Source organism: Diuraphis noxia, unplaced genomic scaffold (genome assembly GCF_037042655.1).
Source record: "Diuraphis noxia isolate RWA-SAM2 unplaced genomic scaffold, SU_Dnox_SAM2 contig0001, whole genome shotgun sequence".
Lineage (NCBI taxonomy): Eukaryota > Metazoa > Arthropoda > Insecta > Hemiptera > Aphididae > Diuraphis > Diuraphis noxia.
Genome location: NW_028301711.1, coordinates 82,337,237 through 82,363,620, shown reverse-complemented (window position 1 = coordinate 82,363,620; position 26,384 = coordinate 82,337,237). Strand labels below are relative to the sequence as shown.

The 26,384-nt window shown below is 36.5% G+C and overlaps 3 protein-coding genes and 1 pseudogene across 3 annotated transcripts; 2 read left to right on the top strand and 2 right to left on the bottom strand.

Moving 5' to 3' along the window:
• The first annotated feature begins 1,339 nt into the window (after positions 1–1,339).
• LOC149062074 (zinc finger MYM-type protein 1-like) lies at positions 1,340–7,457 on the top strand (annotated as a pseudogene).
• Positions 7,458–13,693: 6,236 nt separating this feature from the next.
• Positions 13,694–15,019, bottom strand: LOC149062073 (uncharacterized). The gene is made up of 3 exons (XM_089221942.1): positions 14,632–15,019; positions 14,399–14,567; positions 13,694–14,289 (listed from the first exon to the last, which is right to left on the bottom strand). Exons 1-3 carry the CDS (start codon positions 14,740–14,742, stop codon positions 13,829–13,831), a joined length of 741 nt encoding a protein of 246 aa, XP_089078068.1. The 5' UTR covers positions 14,743–15,019; the 3' UTR covers positions 13,694–13,828.
• Positions 15,020–20,790: 5,771 nt separating this feature from the next.
• On the top strand, positions 20,791–22,030 carry LOC149062072 (uncharacterized). Its single transcript, XM_089221897.1, has one exon. It carries the CDS (start codon positions 20,969–20,971, stop codon positions 21,803–21,805), a length of 837 nt encoding a protein of 278 aa, XP_089078023.1. The 5' UTR covers positions 20,791–20,968; the 3' UTR covers positions 21,806–22,030.
• Positions 22,031–22,450: 420 nt separating this feature from the next.
• Positions 22,451–23,876, bottom strand: LOC149062071 (uncharacterized). Its single transcript, XM_089215198.1, has 5 exons — positions 23,768–23,876; positions 23,450–23,603; positions 22,879–23,330; positions 22,643–22,811; positions 22,451–22,554 (listed from the first exon to the last, which is right to left on the bottom strand). Exons 1-5 carry the CDS (start codon positions 23,834–23,836, stop codon positions 22,451–22,453), a joined length of 948 nt encoding a protein of 315 aa, XP_089071324.1. The 5' UTR covers positions 23,837–23,876.
• Between the last annotated feature and the right edge of the window lie 2,508 nt (positions 23,877–26,384).

The following is a 26,384-nucleotide window of genomic DNA, read 5'->3' as shown; positions in this document are numbered from 1 at the left end:
TTTCTGAAGTTCACTCAGCATTAACACTGTTACAATTAAATACTTACAAAGGTATCATTTTATAGTTGTTTTTTATTTTTTTTTTGACAAATTATCACATTGAGTTAGTAATTATTTTTATAATTAAATTATTTATTATGAACTTTTGTCATAATTTATTTATTATTTGTATATTCACCTCCCCTATTTTACATGCTATATATTGTATTCGTGTATATATTAACATGTGAGGGCAAATGGTACATTCGGTTGGGGGCAACTGGTATATTATTAAAATTCCGATAACAGCCGTGGGGGGCAACTGGTCAACACCCATGTTGTTATATAATGATCGAAAAAGTGTGCGATTTTTGTCTGTTGACCTTTTCGGGTCAAAATCTAAAGCGTGTGGTTTTTGGATGCAACCTAAAAATTTGTACCCTTGATATTTACATCATAATAGTCGAACCGCTATTGATAAGATTATTTAATTTGCAATGAATGACACTATACAATATACTGCCCAGTAAACATAGTACGTATAATCTACGTTTATAATAAGAATAATTTCGGTGTATACACATACGTAGTAAAACAACGGTATAATATACGTTTAAATAGGTTTATTTTACGTTTGCAATACGTATACATGTATTTTTTTAATATTTTCGTTATAAATGTACGTTTATTCCACGTTGATGATACGTTGATCATTGGTAAATTGAACTTACGTCGAAATATGGTTAATTATATATGTACGATGTACCTACCTAAATATTATATTTTATGTTACCAATGGACTTACCAAAATAATATTATAATAATATAGTAATTAATAATAGTAGGCGATGTTTACTGTGGTCTGTGCCGCAACCCGCACTGCCAAGGGGTCACTGGTGTGGACCGCGGTGACTACAATCCCGATAATGCATAGTTAATTATCATTGTGGATTGGTGAATCCCGTTAATAATTTATAAATATATTAAACGTTCCGAGGCTAATATTGCTTAGGCGTAAGGTCATCCCCGTCGTCAACCCCCAACTCTTCCTACCCCCCATCGCCACTTCAGCCTGTCACGTCGACCACCGCCTGTCGGCCATTGCTCAGTTACTCTGCTGCGAGTGCTGTCTCTGCGGTTCTGGCGTTCCGCGTAAACTGTACTACTGTTTGATGTTGTATTTATAGGCGCTCATAGGGGGGGGAGGGTGCTTAGCACCCCCCTGGTATCAAATTAGCACCTCCAGTTTTCCATAAAATTTATTTCAGTATTTCACCAATAATTCATCTGCTTGATTTTATAAACGCCTATTTTACATTGTATTTTGTAATTGCTTCAATTTACTTAACATCAAATAATTATGTTCAGTATTTTTAATAAAACAAAGAAGCTGAATCCAAAAGTTTTGGACGAACCGGTACAATTAGGCATTAATTTTACAGTAAACGAAGATGATCCTTGTAAAATTGATGAAAATGAAAACACAAACTCAAACAGTAATAAAGATACTTTTGTAGCTCAGTTAAGTACAAATATTACAGTAAGTAAAATTATAAATATTTTTTATATTAACTATAGATTATAAGCTGATAAATTATTAAAATAATGTATAGGCACAAAATAGATTTAATTTATTCTATGGTATATTATGTAATAGGGATCTATAGATATCTATTTCCAGTATATCTAAATTGCAGTAGATACTAGGAGTCTTGGCACCTTATTAGTTATTTAGTAGGTTATATCAATGTGTATTATAATTCTTGTTCATTACCTACTTTATTAGTTGCAAAGTGATCAGCCTGCACAATGTACAACACATATGTCTTCTATTCCCATTTATGTCATAAATGACTTGGGTGATTTACAAACAGAACCTATATGTCCCAAATTACAGCTAAGAATTAAAATTGTATTTAATAAATATTAAATAATGAACTTAATTAAAAATAAATTAAAACTTTTACCTACCTACTGAAAACATAATTTGTTATAAAATTACACAAATATTAAATAATTAAAGTACCTCTATTTGATTGTAATACATTATTGTGTTACTTTTTCTGTTTTTTTTTTTTTTTTTAATATGACTAAATAAACAATTGTATTTAATTAACTAAATTGTTTAATTTAAAATAGGCATATCCAATGACAAAATTTGGAAAACAAAAAAGATCATTTGGTAGTTCATACTTCCGACAGTATGAGTGGTTAGAATATAGTCTTAAAAGAGACGCCGTATTTTGTTTTTGTTGTAGAATGTTCGGCAAATCTGAAGATACTTGGGTAAAAATTGGTTTTTCTAGTTGGCAAAAAGTAAGATTTTCGTACTTTTATAATTTATACCTTTAGAATGTGTTTATTTATGATTACTTGATAATGACTCTATAATATTATTGTGATTTTCAGTAAAAAAAAAAAAAACAGCGGAGAGAGCGCAAGTCGGCGGCGACCAAAACTCGTCGTAGTTCGCGCTTCGACGGCGTACGACGGCGTAGTCCACTTGGTGGGAGAAATTAGAACTCGAAACCGCGGAGCGACTTCATTTGGATGGCCGACTTGCACTCTCTTGGCGTAATTAGTATAGTTTTAATTATTTATTTTTCAATAAATTTATGAAAGTACCATCTTTATCTAATAAAATATATTATAAGTTAGGTAAGGTATTACCTATGAATAATTAATTATTGATCTTTAATAATAAATATAGACTATAGTCTGTTATATTAACTATTAATGCATATGCAAAGTATGTTTATATTAATTTTAATTAATACCAACAATATTGATAAGTATTAAAAAGAAATATTTGAATAGTTTTCCTGTTAATAACTTAATACTTTTTGTTATAGCTACATGAAAAACTAAAAAAAACACAACACATCTCTGTGTCATCTGACGTGCGTTGCTAAATTATCATCATATAATTTAAGTCATAAATCCGGATCAGTTTTATCCAATTTTTCTTTTGGACATCAAGAACAAATTTAAAAAAATTATACATACATATTACATTTGATTGATATAGTGTTATACTTGGGAAAACAGGTTAATGCCTTTAGAGGACATTCAGAAGATACTGAATCTTTAAATCAATGTATGTGTAATATTGTAATACCTAACTAATAATACAGATATAATATAGAAAAACTGTACCTATTATATTTTCTTATAAGTTATATATTAGTGTAAGAAAAAATCTTTGATAAACATAAACACTTTTAATTATTATACAATAAATTATGCATATTATATACTATAATATTACTATAAACATTTATTATTGTTTAGGGAATTTTAAAGAATTATGCAAGCTTTATGAAAAATCAGTACCAGATTTCCATTTCATTTATAAGCAACCTACAAACTATAATAGTTGAAGAATTCAAGAAGAGTTAATTGAAATAGGTATGTGCTAATCATATTAATGAAACTATTTTAGATGAAATTTCTACAACTGGATTTTATGCTATTATGTGTGATGAAGCTAGGTGAGTATTTACTAAAAATGTTAAATATTTAATGCCAATATAATTATAAATATTTTAGAATCCACAAAGAAGAACAGCTTTCAATATGTGTTCGCTATGCAGTTGAATTGGAAGTGTATGAGCGATTTTTAGGCTTTGTGGACGTATCAAAAGGACGAAATGCAAAAATTATTGTTAACGCTATATACGCATATTTTGAGGGACAAAAAATATCTATACAAAATAATACCCTCATTGTTGCACATTCCTATGATGGTGCCAGCGTTATGTCTGGGAATATGAATGGCATTCAATCTAAAATAAAAGAGCAGCATCCTGCTGCTGTGTATACTCGCTGTATGGCTCACCACCTAAATTTGGTGGTTGTTGACACATGCAAAAGCATTAATGTATTAGTTTACGTTTGTTAGTTATAAATAATTATAACTATAATATATATGTTCAACTTTGAAACTTAATTTTAAATAATGTTCGTTTATGTGAACAGAGTGCTCAGGCACTTGAATTTAATGTATTGGCAGCAGTGTATGTACATTTTTCAAGGCCATCAAAGAATACTGAACTAATATAAATTCAAAAAAAAAATGGGACTATTTAAGAGTACTGTTAGGCGGGTATTTGATACTCGATGGGTAGGTATGTCGGTTTAAAAACTGTGAATCTATAATAAATAATTTTGAAAGCATAGTTAAAGCACTTAAAGAGGAAGTTGAAGATCAGGTAGACAAAGATGTTGCTCAAGCAAAAGGTTAATATTTTAAATTGTATAAGAAATAATATTAACTAACTAATATTTTCCAACAAATTGACAATGATATGCTAAATGATTATTAATTTTCAGGCATTTTAAGTTCAATAACAAAAAGAAACTTTAATGTCATAATGTTCATTCTTTATTATGTAGGGGAGACCGGGTATGGTTGTCACAATTTTTACATTTCGATTAAAAAAAAAAATCTTTTGTTTTTTTTAACCTTGGTAAGTTCACAATGAAATATATTATCATAGGCACTCCTTGTAAAAATAGCAAACACTAGTATTCAAGTTAAACGCATTTTTAAATTAAAAAAGAAAAAATGTGACAACCAGCCCCTTTTAAAGGTTGGTTGTCACAAGGCTTGGGGTTACTTGTCCCAGGTAATTACAAACATAAATTAAATGACAAATAACAAACAATTTCAACTCTTATTTGTTATTATATAATTTGTATAGAACAAAAAAAACTTTAACAATCATGTTCAATCATGTTTAGATAATGACTAGTTTAAACTTTGTACTAGAATAAATAACAAAAGAAATAGATAAAAATATTTTGTAATACAACTTAGGTAATTAAAATATATAATAACTCGAGTAGAAAGATATGTTAAGCAGAACTTGCATCACTTACAATAGGGATATCACAATTGTGGCACACATAATGTATGTTACCAGCGGTACACTCCTCATGAGACCATTCTTTACACTCCATGCAATGGATCCATTTTTCTCTAGGACGTGAGTTTGAAAAAGGTTCTAAACATACCAAACAAAAACATTCCTCCTCTTCTAGGTGGTCTGTTGATAATTTTCTTTTTTTAGGAACTTTTGGGACAATTGCTTTCTTGGTGGTGTCACTATTTTGTTTTTTTGTTTTTGTTGGTTTTATTTTCCTCATTAATTTTTCTTGTTCCAATTGATTTTTAATTGGACTATCAGTAAGAATAGCAGTTTGACGTTTTCGTCGATTATTTTTGGTTGTTTTTCTAGCAGGTGCTTTTGGAAACGGTCGAATATCAATCGGAGACACAACGGTTTGGTTTTTTCAGAATCGGGCGATGTTGTAAAAGTTTGTTTTGAATGACTTTGGACAGCTTCGGGATTAGAAATTGACATATCGGAATAACTTTGTTGTACAACCGGTATATTTGGTGAATTTGAAATAACTATATCAGTCTCAGATTCAACATTTCCATTAAATGAACTATTAGATTCTACGTTTGTGTTTTGAGTTGTTGGATCTGCTCTATCTGTGACATAACTTGGTGCAAAATTGATGTCTGAAAAAATATTTCGATTGAATGGATATAATACCTGTGCACCTGAAGCCAGATTGAAGATTTGTAGGTGTCATAGAAAGAGGATAAGCTTGAGAAACAGTAGTTGGTATATCATAGATGGTCATTGTTTTTCCTGGATTATTTATTATCCAAGAATCACCAGCAGAATTTAAGTATTTTTTGAACGGTCCAAACACTGTTCTGTCGAGAGGATGCAATTTATGTGAGCAATGCGGAGGAAAAGATAGCATAATTATGCCATTATTTTTTTGCAAAATCAAGCCCCTCAATACTCAAATGTGATCCATGGTTGTCCAACAATAATAACACAAGTTGTTCGATTGTACTTTTTACGTGGTTTTGGAAGTGTTTAAGAAACAATATAAAGTCTTTTTCTTGCATCCAACCAGAAGGATTAGCTGAACCATTGGAACCGGGTGGACCGTTTGCTACAAAATGATCTTTATAATGGACACGAGGGAAAACAAAAAAATGGTGGTATATTGTTACCGATAGCTGAAATTGCACATGCCATAGTCACTAAAGTACCTCACTCTGCTGAAACTATGCTTCCTACTTGTTTGTATCCACGTCGAGCCATTTACTCTATTAGGAGATTGAACTGTTGTCACGCCATATTCTATATTTCATGAGCTTGGAAAAAGTGTCTTGACATGACCGTAGACAAATTGTCAAAAAATGAATTGACGTTTGTACGATTAAAGCTAGAAACTCGAGCTAAACTTGTCGGTTCTGGTGTTCTAATAGACAACGTAGGATGTCGTTTTAAAAATGCTGTAAACCAGTCTGAACCAGCCAATTTATTTTAAGTCCATGATTAATATTCAAAGAATTTTTAATGGCTAACTGGTAAGCTAAAGTTCGAATTTCTTTAAGGGATAAACCAAAATAAATATCAGAAGCTCTTAAAATGTAGGACTCTAGTTGACTCTCTATTGTTTCATTAAAAACCATTCTATTTTTAATGTAACCAACATTGATTGTAGGAGTAACAATTTTACTATCAATCTGTTCTTTTTCGGGTATTTTTTTACAGTACCTAGCAAGTGTGCGATAGTTTATTTTAAATTCCAATGCAGTTTTTCGAATAGACACTTTATTTATGTTGACATTTCTTACAGCCCTTAACATTACATCGGGAGGTGTTTCCCCGTTTTCAGTCTTTTTTTTTTAAGTTACGAACCATTTTTCCTAAAAATTTAAAAAAAATAATTTAAGAATTAGCTTAGGTAATACTTATTAACTTAATAGATATTTTTCTGGGGCTGATTGTCACATGTGACAACTGGCCCCACGTGATATGTGACAAGAAACCCCAGTTCACTACTTCAGATAAACACCTTGATTATTGCTTATCACTTATATGTACGATCGAAAACGATACACAAAAAACTACCTTAGGACATTACTTAAATGTAAAGTTGATAATAATAAGAATAGTAGTATCATATAAGTAGAAAATTTGAATTTAATTCATGAAAAATATTTACTTGCCAACGAGAAATATAGTTTTTTTGATGCACACAAGGTTATACAGCCGCTAACGACCTCGTGACAAGACTAAAATGATTAGAACTATAGTGATTGTGTGCTATATCATTTTTGAATAGAAGCGCCATCTAGTTTCAGAATAATATAGATTGTGACAACCAACCCATGGGATAAATAGCCCCGGTCTCCCTTACTTTGTATCATTAATATCTTGAGCAATCAGCTTCAAAATAAAAAAGCTACATTGGGAAATTCTGGAAAAACAATTAAAGGTGTTATAGTTTTATTTAATAAACTCCGCTCTGATGAAGCTTTTGATAAATTTTGGCATAAGGTTCAAGATTTTGCAAGTAAAAATAATATACTATTGACAATACAACCCACAAGGTTAGTTCTTTATTATTTATTTGGATTTTGTTGTAGTTGTCAACACTGACATTATTATTATTATTATTATTATTATGTTTTCATATACCTACACACCATCAACTGCCATGTTGCTCGGTATCTTTGTATCATCGCATTTTGTAAATTGTCAATTATAATAAAACCACATAAAACATGGCACTGTGGCTAAACTTGTTTGTCGATTGCTATAATTTGTAAATACACTACAAACTCAAAATGGATTCAAAAATACCAAAAGAAATGAACTTCAGCGGCAATATTGAAGTCAATTGGAAAAACTGGAAACAACGACTGTCACTATATCTACTAGCAAGTAATAAAAACACGTGTTCGTACGAAACAAAAACTGCGATATTACTCACGTTACTTGGAGAAGAAGGCATCAATATTTATAACACATTTGGTGAAAAGTAAATCTATGACGAGAAGAAAGTCCTAATATTTCAAAAAGTAATTGCGGCATTCGATGAGTACTACCTGGGAAAAAAAATATTTAAGATTTAATTTTCTTAAAAACAAACGCCAACACGGACAGTCACTAGAAAACTGCATTAAACAATTAAAATTATTAGCCGCACCGTGTGAGTATGGGCAACTCACAGACTCCATCATAAGAGATCAAATTATTATTAATACTTCAGATGTAGTACTCCAAGAACTGTTAATCAATAAGTCTGATTTATCATTAGAAAAAACTATAGAAATCATTAAACAAACAGAAAATGTCAAACATCAAATTTAAATAATTAACAAAGGGGAGAAAGAAGAGTCAGAATATTCCCACGTAGATGCAATAAAAAGAAAAAACTATAATACAAATAAAAATAAAGTTACACAAACAAACTTCCATTGCAGCAGATGCGGCACACAACATGCAGCAAGAAGCTGTCCAGCCTTTGGGAAACAGTGCAAGAAGTGTGCTAAACCCAACCATTTGGCAAATGTATGACGATCGAACAAAATGGTTCAAGAAATAGTAGATGAAGAATCTGCAGCGATCAACAGCTTGTTTGGAGTCAGTGAAAAATCATTGTGCCCCAGACACATAGCATTCAACAACCATGGTTCGTGGAGATTAAGGTAGAAAATAACTATATTATAGATTTAAGCTAGACACCGGGTCTCAAGTTAATTTATTACCTCTGAATATATATAAAACACTAATTATAAATAAATAAATGCTGGAACACTACAACTGTTAAACTTGAGGCTTATGGTGGATATAAATGCATGCCGTTAGGCTCAATAAGATTAAAGTGTGTAGTCAATAATATTATTTCATGGGTGATCTTCTTAATAATAAATAATAGTACCATACCAATACTGAGTCTAGAGGCATGTGAGAAATTTAATCTAATCAAAAGACACGAAAAGTGTATCAGCATGATTACACAGTGCACTAGCCAAAAAGACAACTTTTTGATAGATAAAAAATATTTATAATTTCATAACATTTTAATTAGATTTATTCATTGTACCTAAATATTTGTTTTAGAATATTATTAAATGATTTTGAAAATATGAGGAAATCGAATATTTAAATTGAAATATAATTAAAACATTTTCAAAACAATTCATACCCAATATTATATATCAATTTTCCACAGTATGTTTTGAAAATCAACTATTTAAGCCTAAATATAATCAAAACATTTTCAAAAAAATTCATATCAAATATTTGGTTTTTTTTATAATATAACTATATTCTAATAATTGGCCAATAATAATTAACCTAGGAGTGTATAATATACACTTATATATTTTACGCTAAAATTTTAAACCTGTATTATTTCTAAAAGGGTGGGTAGTATTGATAATAAAAATTTATTGTAAAAAATATGGGGTCGTGGACAGTTTTTCTTCATTTCCTTTTGAAAATTATTTGCAACATGTAAAACGAATTGTACAACCGGGACCTGCTCCATTAGTACAATTATATAACCGTATTCAAGAAGAGCATGAATGTAAAGTATTACCATATGCACCATCTAAACAATATCCATTTTTAGATGGTCATCATTTCAATGGTCCGTTGCCTGATGACTTAAAAAATAGTTCAGTTATTCAATATTCAACTTTAATTATGTCCAATTTTACAATTCGGGTTTCCAAAATTAATCGCAGGAGTACTAAAATGCATGATTGCATAATAATTTTTTCCAATACTATTGGTATAGTAAAAAATATTTGCAAAATTAATGAAGAAATCTGTGTACTTTGCAACATGTTTGAATCAATATTATCTTCTTATTATTATGTTCTTCTAAATCAGTTGGGGTTGGGTGTAGTCAATTGTCTAATAAATTTTCATTATTTTCTATTCGAGACATTCAACTCAATGCTTCCTATTTCCCTATTAGAAATATAAATGATTTGTCAAAGGCAAATTTTTATGTGTGTGCATTACTTCATACAAATTGTAAAGTAAAATTTTTTAGTAATATTAAAATAATTAATAAAATTAATGAACATCAATTTAACTTAAACGTATGCATATATTTTAGAATGGAAAACATAAAGGATTATATTGTTGTGCAAAGCTGAGACATGTATAACATAAGTCCTATTCCAAAAACATGGCTTATTAACGAGTCTAAATTTACTCTTGGAGAGATATGTCAATGGTACTGGCCTGCAGAATTGCCCATTAAAAAGTCTGAGTGCTATGCTGAAGTTAGCAAAGATTGGGATATTAGATCTGGTGTTGCATTAAATATGTCAGGTAATATAAAAAATTTAAGCAATGGTAAGATATTCATATGTAGGTATAAGTGATTTAAATTATAACTTTTATACGTATATTTATTTTCATACAAAATTATGTGTTCATTTTTTTATAGATTCATTTCTCTCAGCCAATTTTATCGTACTGGTGGAAAAATTGAATTCATACAGATTCGTCATTGTAGAGTTTTTAGATGAAAAATCTGCAGTTGCTGTACGATCAATTTGGATCATGTTATAATGAATGGTACCTATTGCCATATTCTAATAGCATATAACATATACTATATTTTCTACCTAGCATTAATAATAAATTATATATTATGTATTCATATCCATTATCCAGTTAAAATTTGTTAGATTAAATTTTTTCTTAATTTTTCAAAATTGTTTATCTTAAATTATGTATACATACTATATACTTAAGTCTCATGCCTTATGTTTAAAATTAATTGTATACTATGAGAAATATTATATCATAAAGGTAAATACAGAGTGTAACAGTACTATTTGACAAATATAGTAGTATTTATAATGGAAATTTGTTAAATAGTACTGTTACACCGTATATATATAAAAAAAATTTTTACACAAAATTTTTAAATGATAAATACATTCCTCTTACACAGCGGCGTAGTCAAGGTAGGGTTTATTTGATGTTGTAACTTGTAAAACACCCCAATCCCCTTAGCTTTTTGCTTAATATTCTTTTTTTATTTTAATAGCCCAATACCATTGATTTTTTATCTGTATATTTTACTTATGTATATAATATATGTATATTTATATTTATATATTTTTATTTATTTATATTTATATGTATATATTTGTATATATATATGACTTATGTCAATTATAGCTAGCTAGCTATAATTGACAAATCCTGGCTACTCAAATCTTACACTGGATATAAACTAATTATAATTTGTTAGGTATTACCAAAAATAAACGGTATGAAACCAAAACTGTATATTTAGTATATAATCAGGGCCGTATTTAAAAATTTTGCGCCCCCGGGCACAGATTATTTAATATTAAAATCTAACTTATCAATTAATAAATGAAAACTGTTTAATAGTAAAAAAAAATTAAAATTTTTTTTTAAACATTTAAGTTTTTAATTTTTTTTTTTCCATTAATATAATGTAAATATCTCCCCCCCCCCCCCCCCGAGGTCACCGTTCATACTTTATTTGAGTATCATTACACCTTACCCAATTATTTTAATGCCTTATTAAGTTTGTATAATGGCCCTCGGTCATTTGTTCCCCATGATGACATATAACTGAATGCACTCGATAATAGATTGAATTAATTTTTAATTTTGTAGTTGGAACTTGATTAATTATTAGGTTATTAATTTTATTTTGGAAATTGTTGGACCAGAGTAATACTATTAACATTTATAGGAGGAAATAAATTAATAATTTGCCCTTTGTCATTTAATTCTAATTTTTCATGATATGATTCAGGTAATACTTTATAAGCAGATTCAAAAGAGTATGGTTCAGTGTTTTTGCTATGCTTTGACTGACCTAGTATAGAACACAATAAATCAAAATTTAATTGTTCATTTTTTGGCACAGCCACTGTGTAGTTGATACTTGAAATATGCGTTTTTAAGAGTTTAACATTTTTAGTTTACGTTTTTGTTACTGCTATTTCTTTTAATTAAAACCCATTTGATCATTTTTTCAATAATGGGTCTAGATTTCCGAGAGGAAGATTCAAATTGGTTATTAATTTATTAGTCCACTTTTCAAGTAAACCTTTAAATGCAAACAAGACATCATGCTTTTTACGTGTACCTGGTTGGGATTTATGAACAGTTCTATATATTTTTTGATAAGCGAGAGCTTCATCCCGATGATTTAAATAGTTTTTTCGACGTTTATGTTTTATTTTCCTTAAAGAATAACGAGTCATTCTCAAAATTAATTACACACAGTTAAAATAATAATACAATACAATACAATGGTACACGGTTAAAATAACGTGCGCGTATTTGAGGTTATAACTTATAATACGTCAGTCAATAAAACATAATATAACGCTGGACGTGCAAGAAGGACGACGGTCGACGCAAGAAAGAACAATATTGATAAATGATAATATACGCGAGCCGGTACGTAGGTATTAAGCCGGGTCCACACGATGATAGTTACTCTTGCGATAGTTGCTATCGTGATAGTACTATCGAATACTACCTATCGCCGTGTGAACATGTCAATAGTAACTATCGAACCATCGTGAGAGCAGCTCTCACACTATCATACGTAGTATGTCCAATAAATACGCGAACTGATTATCTACAGCGGTCTATAGGTCAAAGTACGACATCATACTATTTTAGGCTCACTCTATAACTACTGATAATGCGACAGTAATCGTCCGACCGTCGAGATTATTGTACTAAAAGCACACGTGTCGTTTAAATTTTTAGTTTTTTTTTTGTATTGTCGAAATGGAAATTGACAGTTTAACCGAACAACGAATAATTATTAAATTTTTGGTGAAACTTGGGAAAACCTCACTACAAATGCATGAAATGTTAAATACTGTTTATGGAGATGATGATCTGAAGAAAACAGTTCTTTTTAAGTGGATTAAGCGTTTCCAAGAGGGCCGTGAAGACTGCAAAGACGATACGAGACCAGGACGTCCTTCAACCACTTGTAACGACCTAAACATTGATCGTGTGTAGTCTCTAGTGCTTTCCGATCGAAGAATGACAATCCGGATGTTGGCTGATACGCTAAGTATCGGAAAATCGTCTGTGCACACAATTTTGACGGAAAATTTAGGTTTGAAAAAATTGTGTGCGAAAATTGTTCCAAAGCTGCTAACACCGGACCAAAAGTTGAGGCGAAAAGAGTGCTGCATTGACTGGAAAAATTCGGCACTCACTCCTAATTTTCTTGAAAGGGTTATCACTGGTGACGAATTATGCACTGAAAAAAAAACCACGATCATATTAACAAAAAACTATGTTGGATTGACAATAATCTTGTTGATATACAGCTAATAAGATAATTGTCAAACCAACAAGTATAAAATTGTTAATGAGACAATAATTCTAATAATATAGCATTGTATTATTGACAAATATATTGTTAAAATGATAGTTGAAACTGTTAATTCAATTTATTTTTCATCATTACATTGACAATAATCTTATCACCGTAATAATAATTATTACTTATTCATCCATTTTCCATTGTTAAATGAATATCAGCATTGTATTATTGACAAATATATTGTTAAATTGATAGTTGAAACTGTTAATTCAATTTATTTTTCATCATTACATTGACAATAATCTTATCACCGTAATAATAATTATTACTTATTCATCCATTTTCCATTGTTAAATGAATATCAGCATTGTATTATTGACAAATATATTGTTAAATTGATACTTGAAATTATTAATTAAATATCTTTATCAGCACTAAATTAACAATTATCTTATCATAATTATCAAGGCTGGATCCAGAATTTTTTTTTGTGGGGGGTTTACAAAACATGTATATTGTAATTTTATTGAATTTAGGTTTTGATATTTAGTTAAATATTACAATTTTTTATGCAAATAATTATTAAAATAAAAACGCAGTATAGATATACTCTAAAAAAGTACTTCTGTATTTTACATTTTTAAAATACAATTACTATTTATTGAAGTTCAGCTAAAATTTGAACCAATTTAGGGAAAGGTTTATCATATCTTGAATGTATACAAAAGAAATATTTTTGAATAAACAACCATACAATAGAAGATTCAGACGGATATTCTAGATTAAACAATTGGAATATTTTAAAGCATACTTCAATGGATCTGAGCACTGAATGCACCTTATACATGACCGAGTCAAAGTATACCAATATTTCCTTTTGAACATTTATTGTACCGACAATCACGATAAATGGTTGTATAGGAATCCCTTGGTTTCGAAGTTGCTCAAGGTGATGTTGCTGGGCTTCTACAGATTCTTTAAATACTATAAAGCTATCTTGAGAATCTTTGATAGAATATTTAGTAATATTTTTCTTGCCGTTACTGTCTTTAGTTACCTTTTTTGACGTAGGCGCAAACATAGCATGCAATAAATAAAATAGTGCAGCATTTTTGACATCTATAATTTAAAATTTTAAAGATTCATTATCAAAAGATATGTAAGATACAAATGAATATAGTTTACACAATAAAGTAAAATACAATTATTGTTTAATTGAATATCTTACTTTCGTTTATATCAATGTCATTATTATTTGATACATTTTCTAATATTTTACGGCAATTAGTATCTTTGACTTTTTCATCAAGCAGTTTCATAATTTTTTCTGCTTTATCATTGAAATCTTGGTAAATATTATTAGTATTTGGAAATAAAGCGTTAAAATCAATATCAATCTGAAACATAATTTGATAAATATTAAATTATGTATTTTATTCACTAAACATGTTAATTATTTACTAGTTTATGTCCATAAGGGATTAAATAATGTTTCCAGCTTTTTAAAATTTCTGCTGTTGACGTAGCACATTTTATGTTATTTAGACGATAGTTTATGGTTGCCTTCCACATTGACTCTAATTCTGGATATGTACTTGACGCGGTCCCGCGTAATAGCCGTTTGAATTCAAACGGCCTATGCGCGGAAATCCGCGCCGTCTATTCTCTCTGTCAACCGCCAATCGACGGCGGTCGACACCGACACGCGATAAGCGCGCCTGGAGATGTCGACCGCCGGTACCGCGAACCGTGTTGTAGCAAGTTCAGTTCTACGACCGCGCTAAGAGTGACACGCACACCACGCACCCACCGTCCTCGCCGTGTCGCACACACCTCACCACACAATAGTGTCTCCCATTGTGACTTTTTTTTTGTATCGCGCATTCTATTTTTTTTTCTTTGTCTGTCGCGGTAGTTTTTTTGTGTATAAAAACAAAATAAAAAAAAACCAATCATCGCACCTCAGCGACCAACTAAAACGTGTGTTTATTTTTTTTGTCCTATTAAACCACTATCACTCTCACACTTGTGGGATCCGTCCAGGACCGCCACAAAATTGGCTCCCCGTACAGGAATCACCGGTAAGTAAACACTGTTTATCTTAACTTACCCCATACTACCCCCATTACATTTCCCTGTTGTGCAACTCGCGGAAAAATCCCCGATCCCATACGACGCAAACGTGGTTTGCAGGCGGTAACGGAAAAACCCGGCGTTACGTAACATAACCACAAAGCACGTAACGACCGACCGACCACGCCGCCCGACTTACGGACGCACCGATCTCAGCGCGCGCGACACCGCAAACACACGGAGTAGGATAGGTAGGAACGCTAGAGCGCGACAAAGTCACACAACCACCGCCAAGCACCACCACCCGCAACGTCATCCGCGATCACCCGGGACGGAGATACAAATAACTGCCGCCGCATTCGTAGTCGCGATAGTCGACCGGACAGCGCACACACGCGCAACCGCGACATACGCTGCGAAAACCGGTTAGTGTAATCACCCCGGCGCGCACAACGACAACAGACCCACTGACCTACATTCGGACGGAAATAGCACCGATAAGCGGTCAACAGCACAACAACAACAACAATCGCTGTATAGTGTGTTTACTATTTTCCCCATCAACAACACCGGAAACACAGCCGGACGAGATGTCGGGAAAATACATAAACGAATTGACCGTTGCGGAGCTCCGCTACGAATGTAAACAGCGCGGGCTACCGGAAGGGGGCGCGAAAGACGCCCTCGAAATCCGGCTGACCCAGCATTTCGCGGACATGGATCTGCAGGCCAACTCCGTCCGGTTTCAGCCGATGGAGACCATGAGGGCGGCCGCAAGTGACTCGGACACGAGTCAGACGCACCACGCCGGACTAACTGAGAACACAGCGGACGACCACACGGACAACCACCAGCCGCAGAACATCACCAACCCGCCGCCCACTCAAAACAATCAACAAGCCACGGACCTGATAAGGCGGGCCCGCGGCATACTGCAGGAGGCGCAGCAACCGACAACGACACCGACGCGTGCAGACAGTTTGGAGTCGCGACTGGCCATGCTCGAGAGCTGCATGATGCGTTTTGGTGACGACCAGCGTCGCATAGCAGAGACGATGCGACGCCTGGAGATGGGCATGTCTCAACAAACACCGGAACGACAACCGGAGGTACCATCACCGTCCCGCCTCCACAGCACGATGTTATCTGGACAACACCGGAGCACGCCGGAAACATCGGCGACCGATAACACTCGCGCGGGCACACACACACACACAAACACGTCGACCACCACGGACCACGGATCAAGTTACACCGCGACACGCGAATCACGTGCCACGGATTATCAACGACCCGAACACGCACCCGACCGGTCAGTACGATTTGAAAACACGGCGTGTCATCACAATGCTCCAACACCAACCCACACATATGAACCGCAGCAGTCTATACTGATACCGTACGACGACGTACGTACAGCGAGATTTTCACTGCCAGAGTTCCACGGAACCACACCCGAGGACCCGGTGCGGTTCATACATAAGGCGGAATCGATACTATACCAGTCACGTATAGATAGGTCGGGCTGGACAAACATTATTGAACCGCAGTTAAAGGGCGCAGCCAGTACATGGTGGGACACCATCAGGTTACTGGACCTCACCTGGGATGAGTTCCGCGCCGAATTTTTAGAAAAGTTCGACAACGCGGACATACAATCTCGACTGCGGGCCGAGATAGTATCGGTTAGACAAACGTCGACGCAGTCACTGACGGAATTCGTGATTAAAAAAAATCAACTCGCGCGCCGCATCAACACCGGGCTACCTGAACCACAGCTAGTCAGTACGATAACCGGATTAACGCGAGACGAATACCGCACGCACATACGGCTGCAAAGACCAGCGACATTCGCCGACCTTCGCCGGATCGCTGGCATCCTGGATTACACACCGGAACAGACACCACCACCACCGCTATCTCGACCGCAACCGAAACCGGAATATAAAAAGATCGGACAAGCCCGTGCAACACGGCCGACAAACCAGCAGCGAGCACGGGACGGTACAGCTGGAAAGCCACTACCGCCCAACCCGTGCAAATACTGCGGAGGGCCTCACTGGAACAGTGACTGCCCCGGGTACACACCGGCGTCGGGAAACGGCAACTGAGTCGGCGGACATTTGTCCGCGCCGCCGTCTCACACACACACACACACACAACAACGCCACCACCAGCAACACTCGGCATTACGGACGGGGATATAACTGTCAAACGCGCATCAACAAGCTCGGCGTCATCAGATATATCACCCGCCCACACACACATAATTTCATTAAGTAGTAGGTCGTCATCACCACACACAAACACACAGACCACTACTATGAAATTCACGCGTGCACCGTTGGAACACACAAGTAGCACAGAGGCAACCGAACCGGACGCTCTGATAATGGCGGTGCAAACCGCTCACCAGAGCACCGGAAACGCGGTTCAGAACCAGTTGCCCCGCTACAGTACACAACCAACGACGAGGAACGAAAAGCGAACATGCCCCGACAAAATTCCGACCCCCGCGGTCGAGCTCGAATTTAGGTCAGGCTTCGTAACAGCGTTACTCGATTCACAAGCACAAAAGTCATATGTAAGCCCGAACATTGCACACACATTTGGCACACCACACCAAGGACAATCCACACACGTACGAATGGCGGACGGACACACCACAATGACAAGTGGTACCGCCACATTCGTAGCCAGGATCGGAGACCTAACGGTCACTTTCACTGCAGCCATTCTGGACAACCTATACTGCGACATGCTCCTAGGACACGACTTCCTCGTACACAACGAAGTCACCTGGGACTACACAACGAGCACGATCCACCTTGGTACACATAGGAGAACAACGGCATGCTGGAAGGGTCGGAAAAGCCACCACCACCCTACACCAGACGTCGATAATTTGGTAATACATGGTGACATACACACGCGCGCGAAAATAACCGAAGTAATTCGCAACTACCCGGACGTTTTCAGCGGCAACGTAGGTCGCACCAGATTAATCGAACACGACATACTCCTGAAGAACCAAACACCGATAGCACTCAAACCATATCCCTACCCGCAGGCAAAACAGGCCACAATCGACAACATGGTACAGGATATGGAACAACAGGGACTTGTGGAGCAAAGCACATCACCATGGACCGCACCCGTCGTCTTAGCAAAAAAGAAAGACGGATCGCCCCGACTGTGCATCGACTACAGACGACTCAATGACGTCACTGAGTCCGACGCTTATCCAATGCCGGACCTCAATACGTTGATACGTCAAATGCGAGGCGCAAAAATATTTAGCATTTTGGACCTTAAGTCGGGATACTGGCAAGTACCACTTAACCAAAACGCTCGAAAATACACGGCATTCCGGACGCGTCGGGGTCTGTATCAATTCCGAGTCCTTCCCTTTGGCCTTAAGAACAGCCCCATGACCTTTGTACGTTTAATGAACGAAGTACTGAGAGGGTACCTGGATGAGTTCGTCCGCGTATATCTTGATGATATAGTGGTGTTTTCAAACACTACGGACGAACACCAGTGCCACTTGGACAAAGTTCTGGAACGTCTACAGAGACACGGGTTAACATGCAACACCGAAAAATGCAGTTTCGGATCAACCGAAATATCATTTCTCGGACACCTAGTCACCTCCGACGGCATAGACAAACAACCGGAGAAACTAGAAGGCATCATGCGGTTCCCAACACCAACCAAAGTTAGGGACCTACGGAAGTTCCTGGGCGTCTGCAACTGGTATAGCCAATTTGTCGACAACTACGCGGACACCGTAGCGCCACTAACAGACCGGCTCAAACAGGGTACCAAATGGTCATGGAGCGAGACCGAACAGGCGGCATTCGATACAATAAAACGCGCCTTGTGCGACTCGCCAAAACTGTCGACACCGGATTACGGAAAACCGTTCTGCCTACAAACGGATGCTAGCGAAATAGGAGCAGGTGCCGTCCTTTTCCAACGGGGTGACAGACCGGACGAAAGACGGATAATCGCCTACGCAAGCAGGAAGTTTAGTGACACACAGAAACGGTACGCCGCGGTTGAACGCGAGTGTCTCGCGATAATTTGGGCAATCGACAAATTCAGACCATATTTGGAAGCTCGCCGTTTTGATCTTTACACGGACAACGCAGCACTAACATGGCTCCACCGAGCAAATAACACAAACTCCAAGTTAACCAGGTGGGCACTACAACTGGCTAACCTGGACTACCACATCACGCATGTACCCGGCGTACAGAACGAGGCGCCGGATATGCTATCACGGAACCCGGCACCCGGGCCACCGGTAGACGAGGAACACCTCGAGGAGCGACTAGTAGGGGTACCCACACCACCACACAACACCACTACTAGCGCACCGGCCGACAATCTGTTCGCCACTACGGACCCGGACAAACCAAACAACGACCACACCATCACACACACTATGCTCGCAACTTGGCAGGCCAACGACCCCAAAATACGAGACATAGTGGACAACGGGATACCGGACGAGCCGGCGCACAGCACCAGAAACGCCACGAGAAAGAATAGCCAATACATTTTTACCGACGGCCTTCTGCGGAAAAAGCTGGGCGAACACACACCCGTAGTCGTACCAAACGACAAAGCACAAAAGGTGATTTGGATATACCACAACCACGTCCTCGCAAACCACCCAGGTTGGAAAGAAACATACAGGGCGGTAAGACAGCGTTTTTTTTGGAACGGCCAGAAAAACGACGTCCGACTGTATGTCAAGTCGTGCCACATTTGCGCGTGTACAAAACCACTGAACGCGCGCGCAGATGACCCGATCGCCGCCAGAACACCGCGACACCCCTGGGAGGTAATCAGCATAGATCTCATGGGCCCCTACCCGCGTACGAGTAGGGGAAAACAATATTTACTGGTTGCCACGGATTTGTTTAGTAGATGGACCGAAGCATACCCGCTCGGGACAGCCACTACGAAGACAATAACCGAAACGCTTGAAAGAGAATTCTTTTCACGTTTCGGATATCCCCGTGTGTGTTTAAGCGACAACGGCCCACAGTTCGTATCGAATGACATGTGCAAAGCAATCGAACGATGGGGGGCCGAGGGCTGGACAACTCCGGTATATCATCCGAGGGCCAACCCAGTCGAGCGCCGCAACCAGGAAATAAAAAAAGGTCTACGCGCGCTACTCATCGACGGGAACCACAACACCTGGGACACCAAGTTAGCCCCCATACTGTTCTCTATCAGGAATAGACGCAACGACCAGACAGGATACCCACCGTCGGTACTTGTCCTCGGCAGAGAGGGCAAGCGACCCGGGGACTGGGCACTGACTCGGACAGCGGACAACCAGATAGAGCACACAGATAGGGACAGAGCGAAACGGGAAAGTGCCGTACTGGACGTACCACCTGTAACAGGGGGCCAGACGGACACAAAATACCGAACAGGTGACTTGGTGTACTACAAAGCACACCACCTGTCGAGCGCGCACAAAAAATTTCACGCCGGCTTCGCACCGAAATGGTGGGGACCGGTGAAGTTACACAGACGCGTGGGTAAAGGCGTGTTCCTCACGGACCAACAACCCGCACGCAAAATCCACGTGTCCTGTCTCAAACGGGCGACGATCACAGCATAACCCCACCCTACACCACCCCACCCACCAACAAACCCATAACTAAATCTAACAAATTTTAGTCGGAACAACAGCCCTACCATGGACCAACAACGGCCGACCACACCGCCAACCGCCATCCAACAAGCGGCCGAGTTGCTGGAACGTAGCCAGCAACTACTGAAGGCGGCCAGCATGGAGGAGGCGACCAACACCACCACGGCGGCACGGGTACGGCGGATGTCAACGGCGCAGCTGCAGCGGGATCCGGTGTTGTGGGCCGCCTACACACGGGGGTGGGAGGACCGCACCGAGGTTTTCAAGAGAGCAACAAGCGGCGCTCCCACAACCGTGCTACGGCCAAACAGGTCACGCAGTCCCCGACGGGCGGCAGTACCGGCAACGACGCGACCGACAACCACGTCACGACCGGCAACAACTGCACGACCAATCAGGCCGCTGCTGCAGCACCCGGTACCCGCACCACGGCTGGCCAAACAACCCACGGCCGACGTAGGCAGCCGTCTCGCGCCAACCACGCGGACGCCAACAGCCGTCACCTCCACGCCAACACCCGTACCAGCCTTCAACGCCCGTCAACGCCGGAACCAGCAGCGCCTGCGGGACCATCGGGCGAAAAAACAACAAGAGTCCCAGCAGTTCCGCCTGGAAAAACCGGCACCAATCACGGCCCCCCCAGCCAACTACCCGGCCCGCACCGTGACCTCGGTACCGGAGGTAGTGATACCTGCCGGAACAGCCGGGACCACGGAGCAACCGACCACCGCCTTCTCACAACCCGTTGATATGGAAATATCAGCGGAAGAGGAGGCGGAACTGTTGGACGGGCCGGACACGCACCTTGGTGACGAGGAAGACATGGAGACCGTGTTCGATAACACGTTCCATAGTCTCCCGGCGTCACCTCGGCGGCAGTAGACACGCCGGGGCCACGTCCGCTATCACCAGCCGGAAACACGTGCCGGAACCCCGGAAAAGTGCCCACAGCCGACATCGGCAATCTCTCCCCAGACACCGCCGGGGCACGTCCGCTGTAATCAGCCGGAAAACGTGCCCGCGGACAAGGTGTCCACCACAACCACACTCCAACACCCACACCACCGCACCACCGATACTGGCTGGCACACCGCCGTCGTTGGCGGTTTGGGGGGGGAGTATGACGCGGTCCCGCGTAATAGCCGTTTGAATTCAAACGGCCTATGCGCGGAAATCCGCGCCGTCTATTCTCTCTGTCAACCGCCAATCGACGGCGGTCGACACCGACACGCGATAAGCGCGCCTGGAGATGTCGACCGCCGGTACCGCGAACCGTGTTGTAGCAAGTTCAGTTCTACGACCGCGCTAAGAGTGACACGCACACCACGCACCCACCGTCCTCGCCGTGTCGCACACACCTCACCACACAATAGTGTCTCCCATTGTGACTTTTTTTTGTATCGCGCATTCTATTTTTTTTTCTTTGTCTGTCGCGGTAGTTTTTTTGTGTATAAAAACAAAATAAAAAAAAACCAATCATCGCACCTCAGCGACCAACTAAAACGTGTGTTTATTTTTTTTGTCCTATTAAACCACTATCACTCTCACACTTGTGGGATCCGTCCAGGACCGCCACATACTTGAACCATGTTTAAGAGCATCTAGTATGCCATCTATTTCAATTTCAGAAACTAAAAATATGGAATATTTTATACACAAAAAAAGGTATATATATGGATTAATAAGCATCTTCAATTAGATACATTCAATAAAATTTACCAAATTCTCTTTCAGTCCAGTTGGTTTTCTTGTCATTATATGTTTTATGTTTGACCGCTGTACTGGGGACTAATCCATTGTTTTTTAAATTTCTTAAGCAATTATAATATTTGGCATATAATTTTCCTTTTGGATTCTTATTATTTCCAATTTTCATAAAATATACATCCTGTAGATACACATACAATTAAATAATTATTTAACAGTAATCATAGTGAATCAATTCCAATAATTACCTTTACTTCTGATTTAAACATCACTACAATTTGATCGGCAATTGATTCTGCCAAGATGACAGACATTGGTAATTTTTGTGTTAGGACACGTCCAATGAGGATATCGACCAGCGTCGATCGAATGCCATCATTCAATTTATTATTTTTCTCATAATAATTTAATATTAGAGCACCTTGTGTAGTAGAGTTTAAAACTTCATCCACTTTCAATTGATATTTGATATTTGATGATTTTTGAGTATCTTCTACAATTGGTTTGCTTGAAGGGCACAACACAATTTCACCCAAATTTGTACTACTATTGTGGTCATTGCTTACAATACTAGCATTTGTTTGCCATTTTGTAAGTTCATCTTCAAATTTAAAAATTATTCCCCAAGGAAATGTTGATAATAGTTTCTCGACATGATACGTTTTCATAATAGCTAGAACTTTAATATCTATCAATTGATCTACATAAAAATTGCAATAAAAATTACAACAAAAATATATTAGTTTAAAATTTTTAGATTTATTAAGAATATTTTATTGTAAATAGTATACTAAATTTAGAACTAAATGGAATTCTTACCCACACAGGTTTGATATACACACTGTAAACCCCATTTTTTAAGTAGTTCTTTAAGTTGTGGTAATTCATCATATGGGTAATTATAATCCAACATTTCATTTACAGCAGCATGCTCGTTACTTGATAAATCAGGTAACTGACCAATTTCAGTTAACTACATAAGCAATGAAATAAATATTTAGGTAAGTAATGAATTGTTACTGGTTTCAGTACTATAAGAACTAGGAATGGATAACATTAATTTACTAAGTTGTAAAGTATAAACAATAAAATAATATAATAACAATTTTATTTTAAAAAAATTAAAATAGCACATACATGACAAGAGGAATCTTCATCATAAAAATTGACATGATGTGTATTAGGATTGTCATTACTATTAGCCATCTTGATTTATAATTATAATTTGAAACAAAAACAACAGAATCTATATAGTTTAATCAAAAAAAAAGAGAACATTAATGTAGTACCTATATATATTTTAGAAGTTATACATGATGATAAATAAACCTAAATACAAATACGTTTAAAGCATAATTGGTTAATAACAATTATTAATGTAATTAATAATACTCTTTTAAACGGATCATTTTTTGACCAGATGACATTTTAGTTATATTTATTGGAGGTCCACTAAATTCATCTACATTACAAATACAATTACGATTAACAACTTCTTCGCTATAATCTACACTAAAAGATTCATAATGAGAGTTGAAATGATTTAACTTTATTTCATTAGCCAGGACATACACTATACTATCTGGTTTAGTAATTAATACAATTTCACATATTTTAAATAAGCATATTTTATCATAGTTTTTTGTTAAAAAATAATCTTTTTTGTATACAATTCCATTTAATTTTAATTCAGTATAACAGGCATATTGTAGCACAGATAAATTAAGTTTGTTATTTATATTTTCTGTATAACTACTTTGAATTTTGTGTTTATCATTTACAATAATTTTTTTTTCTGGTAATACCATTAAACTATGAGCAAATTTTAATTGCATTTTTTTTGCTAAGGTTAATGTCATATTTTTCCTGGAAGTAGTTGACCTAGCATACATCTTTATTTCCTTGTGTTTGCCTTCATACCGAAAACACCAATAATGTCTAGGAGGGCCTGAATGTATTATTATTGTTGGATAGTGGATCAAAAAGTGATGTTTCGGTTTCAAGGTATCATTGAAGAGTGTAGTATACATAGAATTATGATTTGAAATTAATTGTTTTAGATGAGAAATTGCACTATTCGTAAAGGTATATGATAGAAGAATGTCTATAATTTGGAGCAGTGAAAGAAAAAAGGCCCAAACTTCATCATTCTCAGGAATAAGATCTCCTATCATAAGAGGAAAAAAATGAACAAAGGTCATAACTTCCCTAGCTGACATTTTTAAATGTTTTTTTTCTAAATGAATCATTTTTATGGGAGGTGAAATGTTACCTATCTCTATGGGTCCATAATTAAAATTCATTTTTCGATTGTTTAAAGTTTCTAGCGAAAACAATTTAGCAGTAACAATATAGTATTTTATAATGTGACATAAATCATAGTGACAAACCCCTTCAAATAAATCATGCATTATATCAATACAAAAATTTTGTGTTACATGAAACCCTGTCACTTGATTTAACAAAGATTCTTGATAAATCCCCGTTTCTTGAAAATTCATACTAGCAACATCATCAGAATAGTTGTGTAAATTGCGCAAAAGACTCAAGTCTTCTTCAAGCATTACTCTAGTTGAGGCCTTAGAAGCTTTACAAAAACGACAAAAAAAATTGGCCGAAAAAGATTTACTGAATTCTAATAAGCTGTTAAGTCCCAAATTATCTCCAAGAATTAAACCTAAGACAAAATTAATATGAAAATGTCCATCTTGAGTGTTTATATCTATCCCTTCATTTTCAAGTGTATTTATTTCATTAACAAGACTTTGCAAACAATTATCATTACCAAATTTTTTTATATCAATGTGTTTTAGTAATGCAGCTAAAAATATAGTAGATAATTTTGAATTATTTTCGGCTAGCTGAAATAGACTGAAATGTGGAATGTGAGCCTAACGGGTTATTTATTTCAAATTCATCCATATATAAAAAAAAAGGTATTATTGTTTTATTAGGAAATAAAGATATTTTTTGTCGCCAAAGACTTCCTTGCACAAAATGTTCAATAGAAGAACTTTCATTATCCTTATATAGTTTTAAACGATTATACTGTTCTTTAAAATTATCTCCCTGTTCAAAATATTTTTTAAACTGAAACTGTAAAGGTAACAAAACACCTTTTGTGTTTTTTTCGCTAAATATAGATTCACCATTGTATTGTACAGGGCAAATTTCATTATTAATTGTAAATTGGTTTATTTGAGATAGAAGTTCATTTTTAATAAGCCAATCACCCAAACGATACTCAGTGCTACAGTATAAAAAAGGATTTTCTATAACAGAAGCAATTCTATGAAATTTAGCCACCTTAATTGGTTCTTTAATTTCATCATCTACTAAATTCTTCAGCATAGATACAATTGGTTTAATTATTTTGTCTAATATGCCAGTTTGAATATTGATAATATCTACTCTAGTAAAATTATTATTATTATGCAAGTTTACAACAAATTCTACTGCTGATTTATACACGGATTCACTAGCTAAATCAAAATTAAATGGAGCATTATTTATATAATCAGAAAAAAGATTATCATCATTAATATTTTCAGTATTATTGGTTGATGTTGAAGGATTAAAACAAGATTGGTCTTCCGGTTGATGATTTAAAAGAATATTTTCAGGGAAATGCTTATTATGAATATGCCGTTTAAATGAAGCTAAGGATAGAAAAGATTGTGTACATGTCTCTTCACAACATGTATAGTTACTATCTGTTTTTAGTAAATGCAAAATTTTAAAGTGATAAACTAAA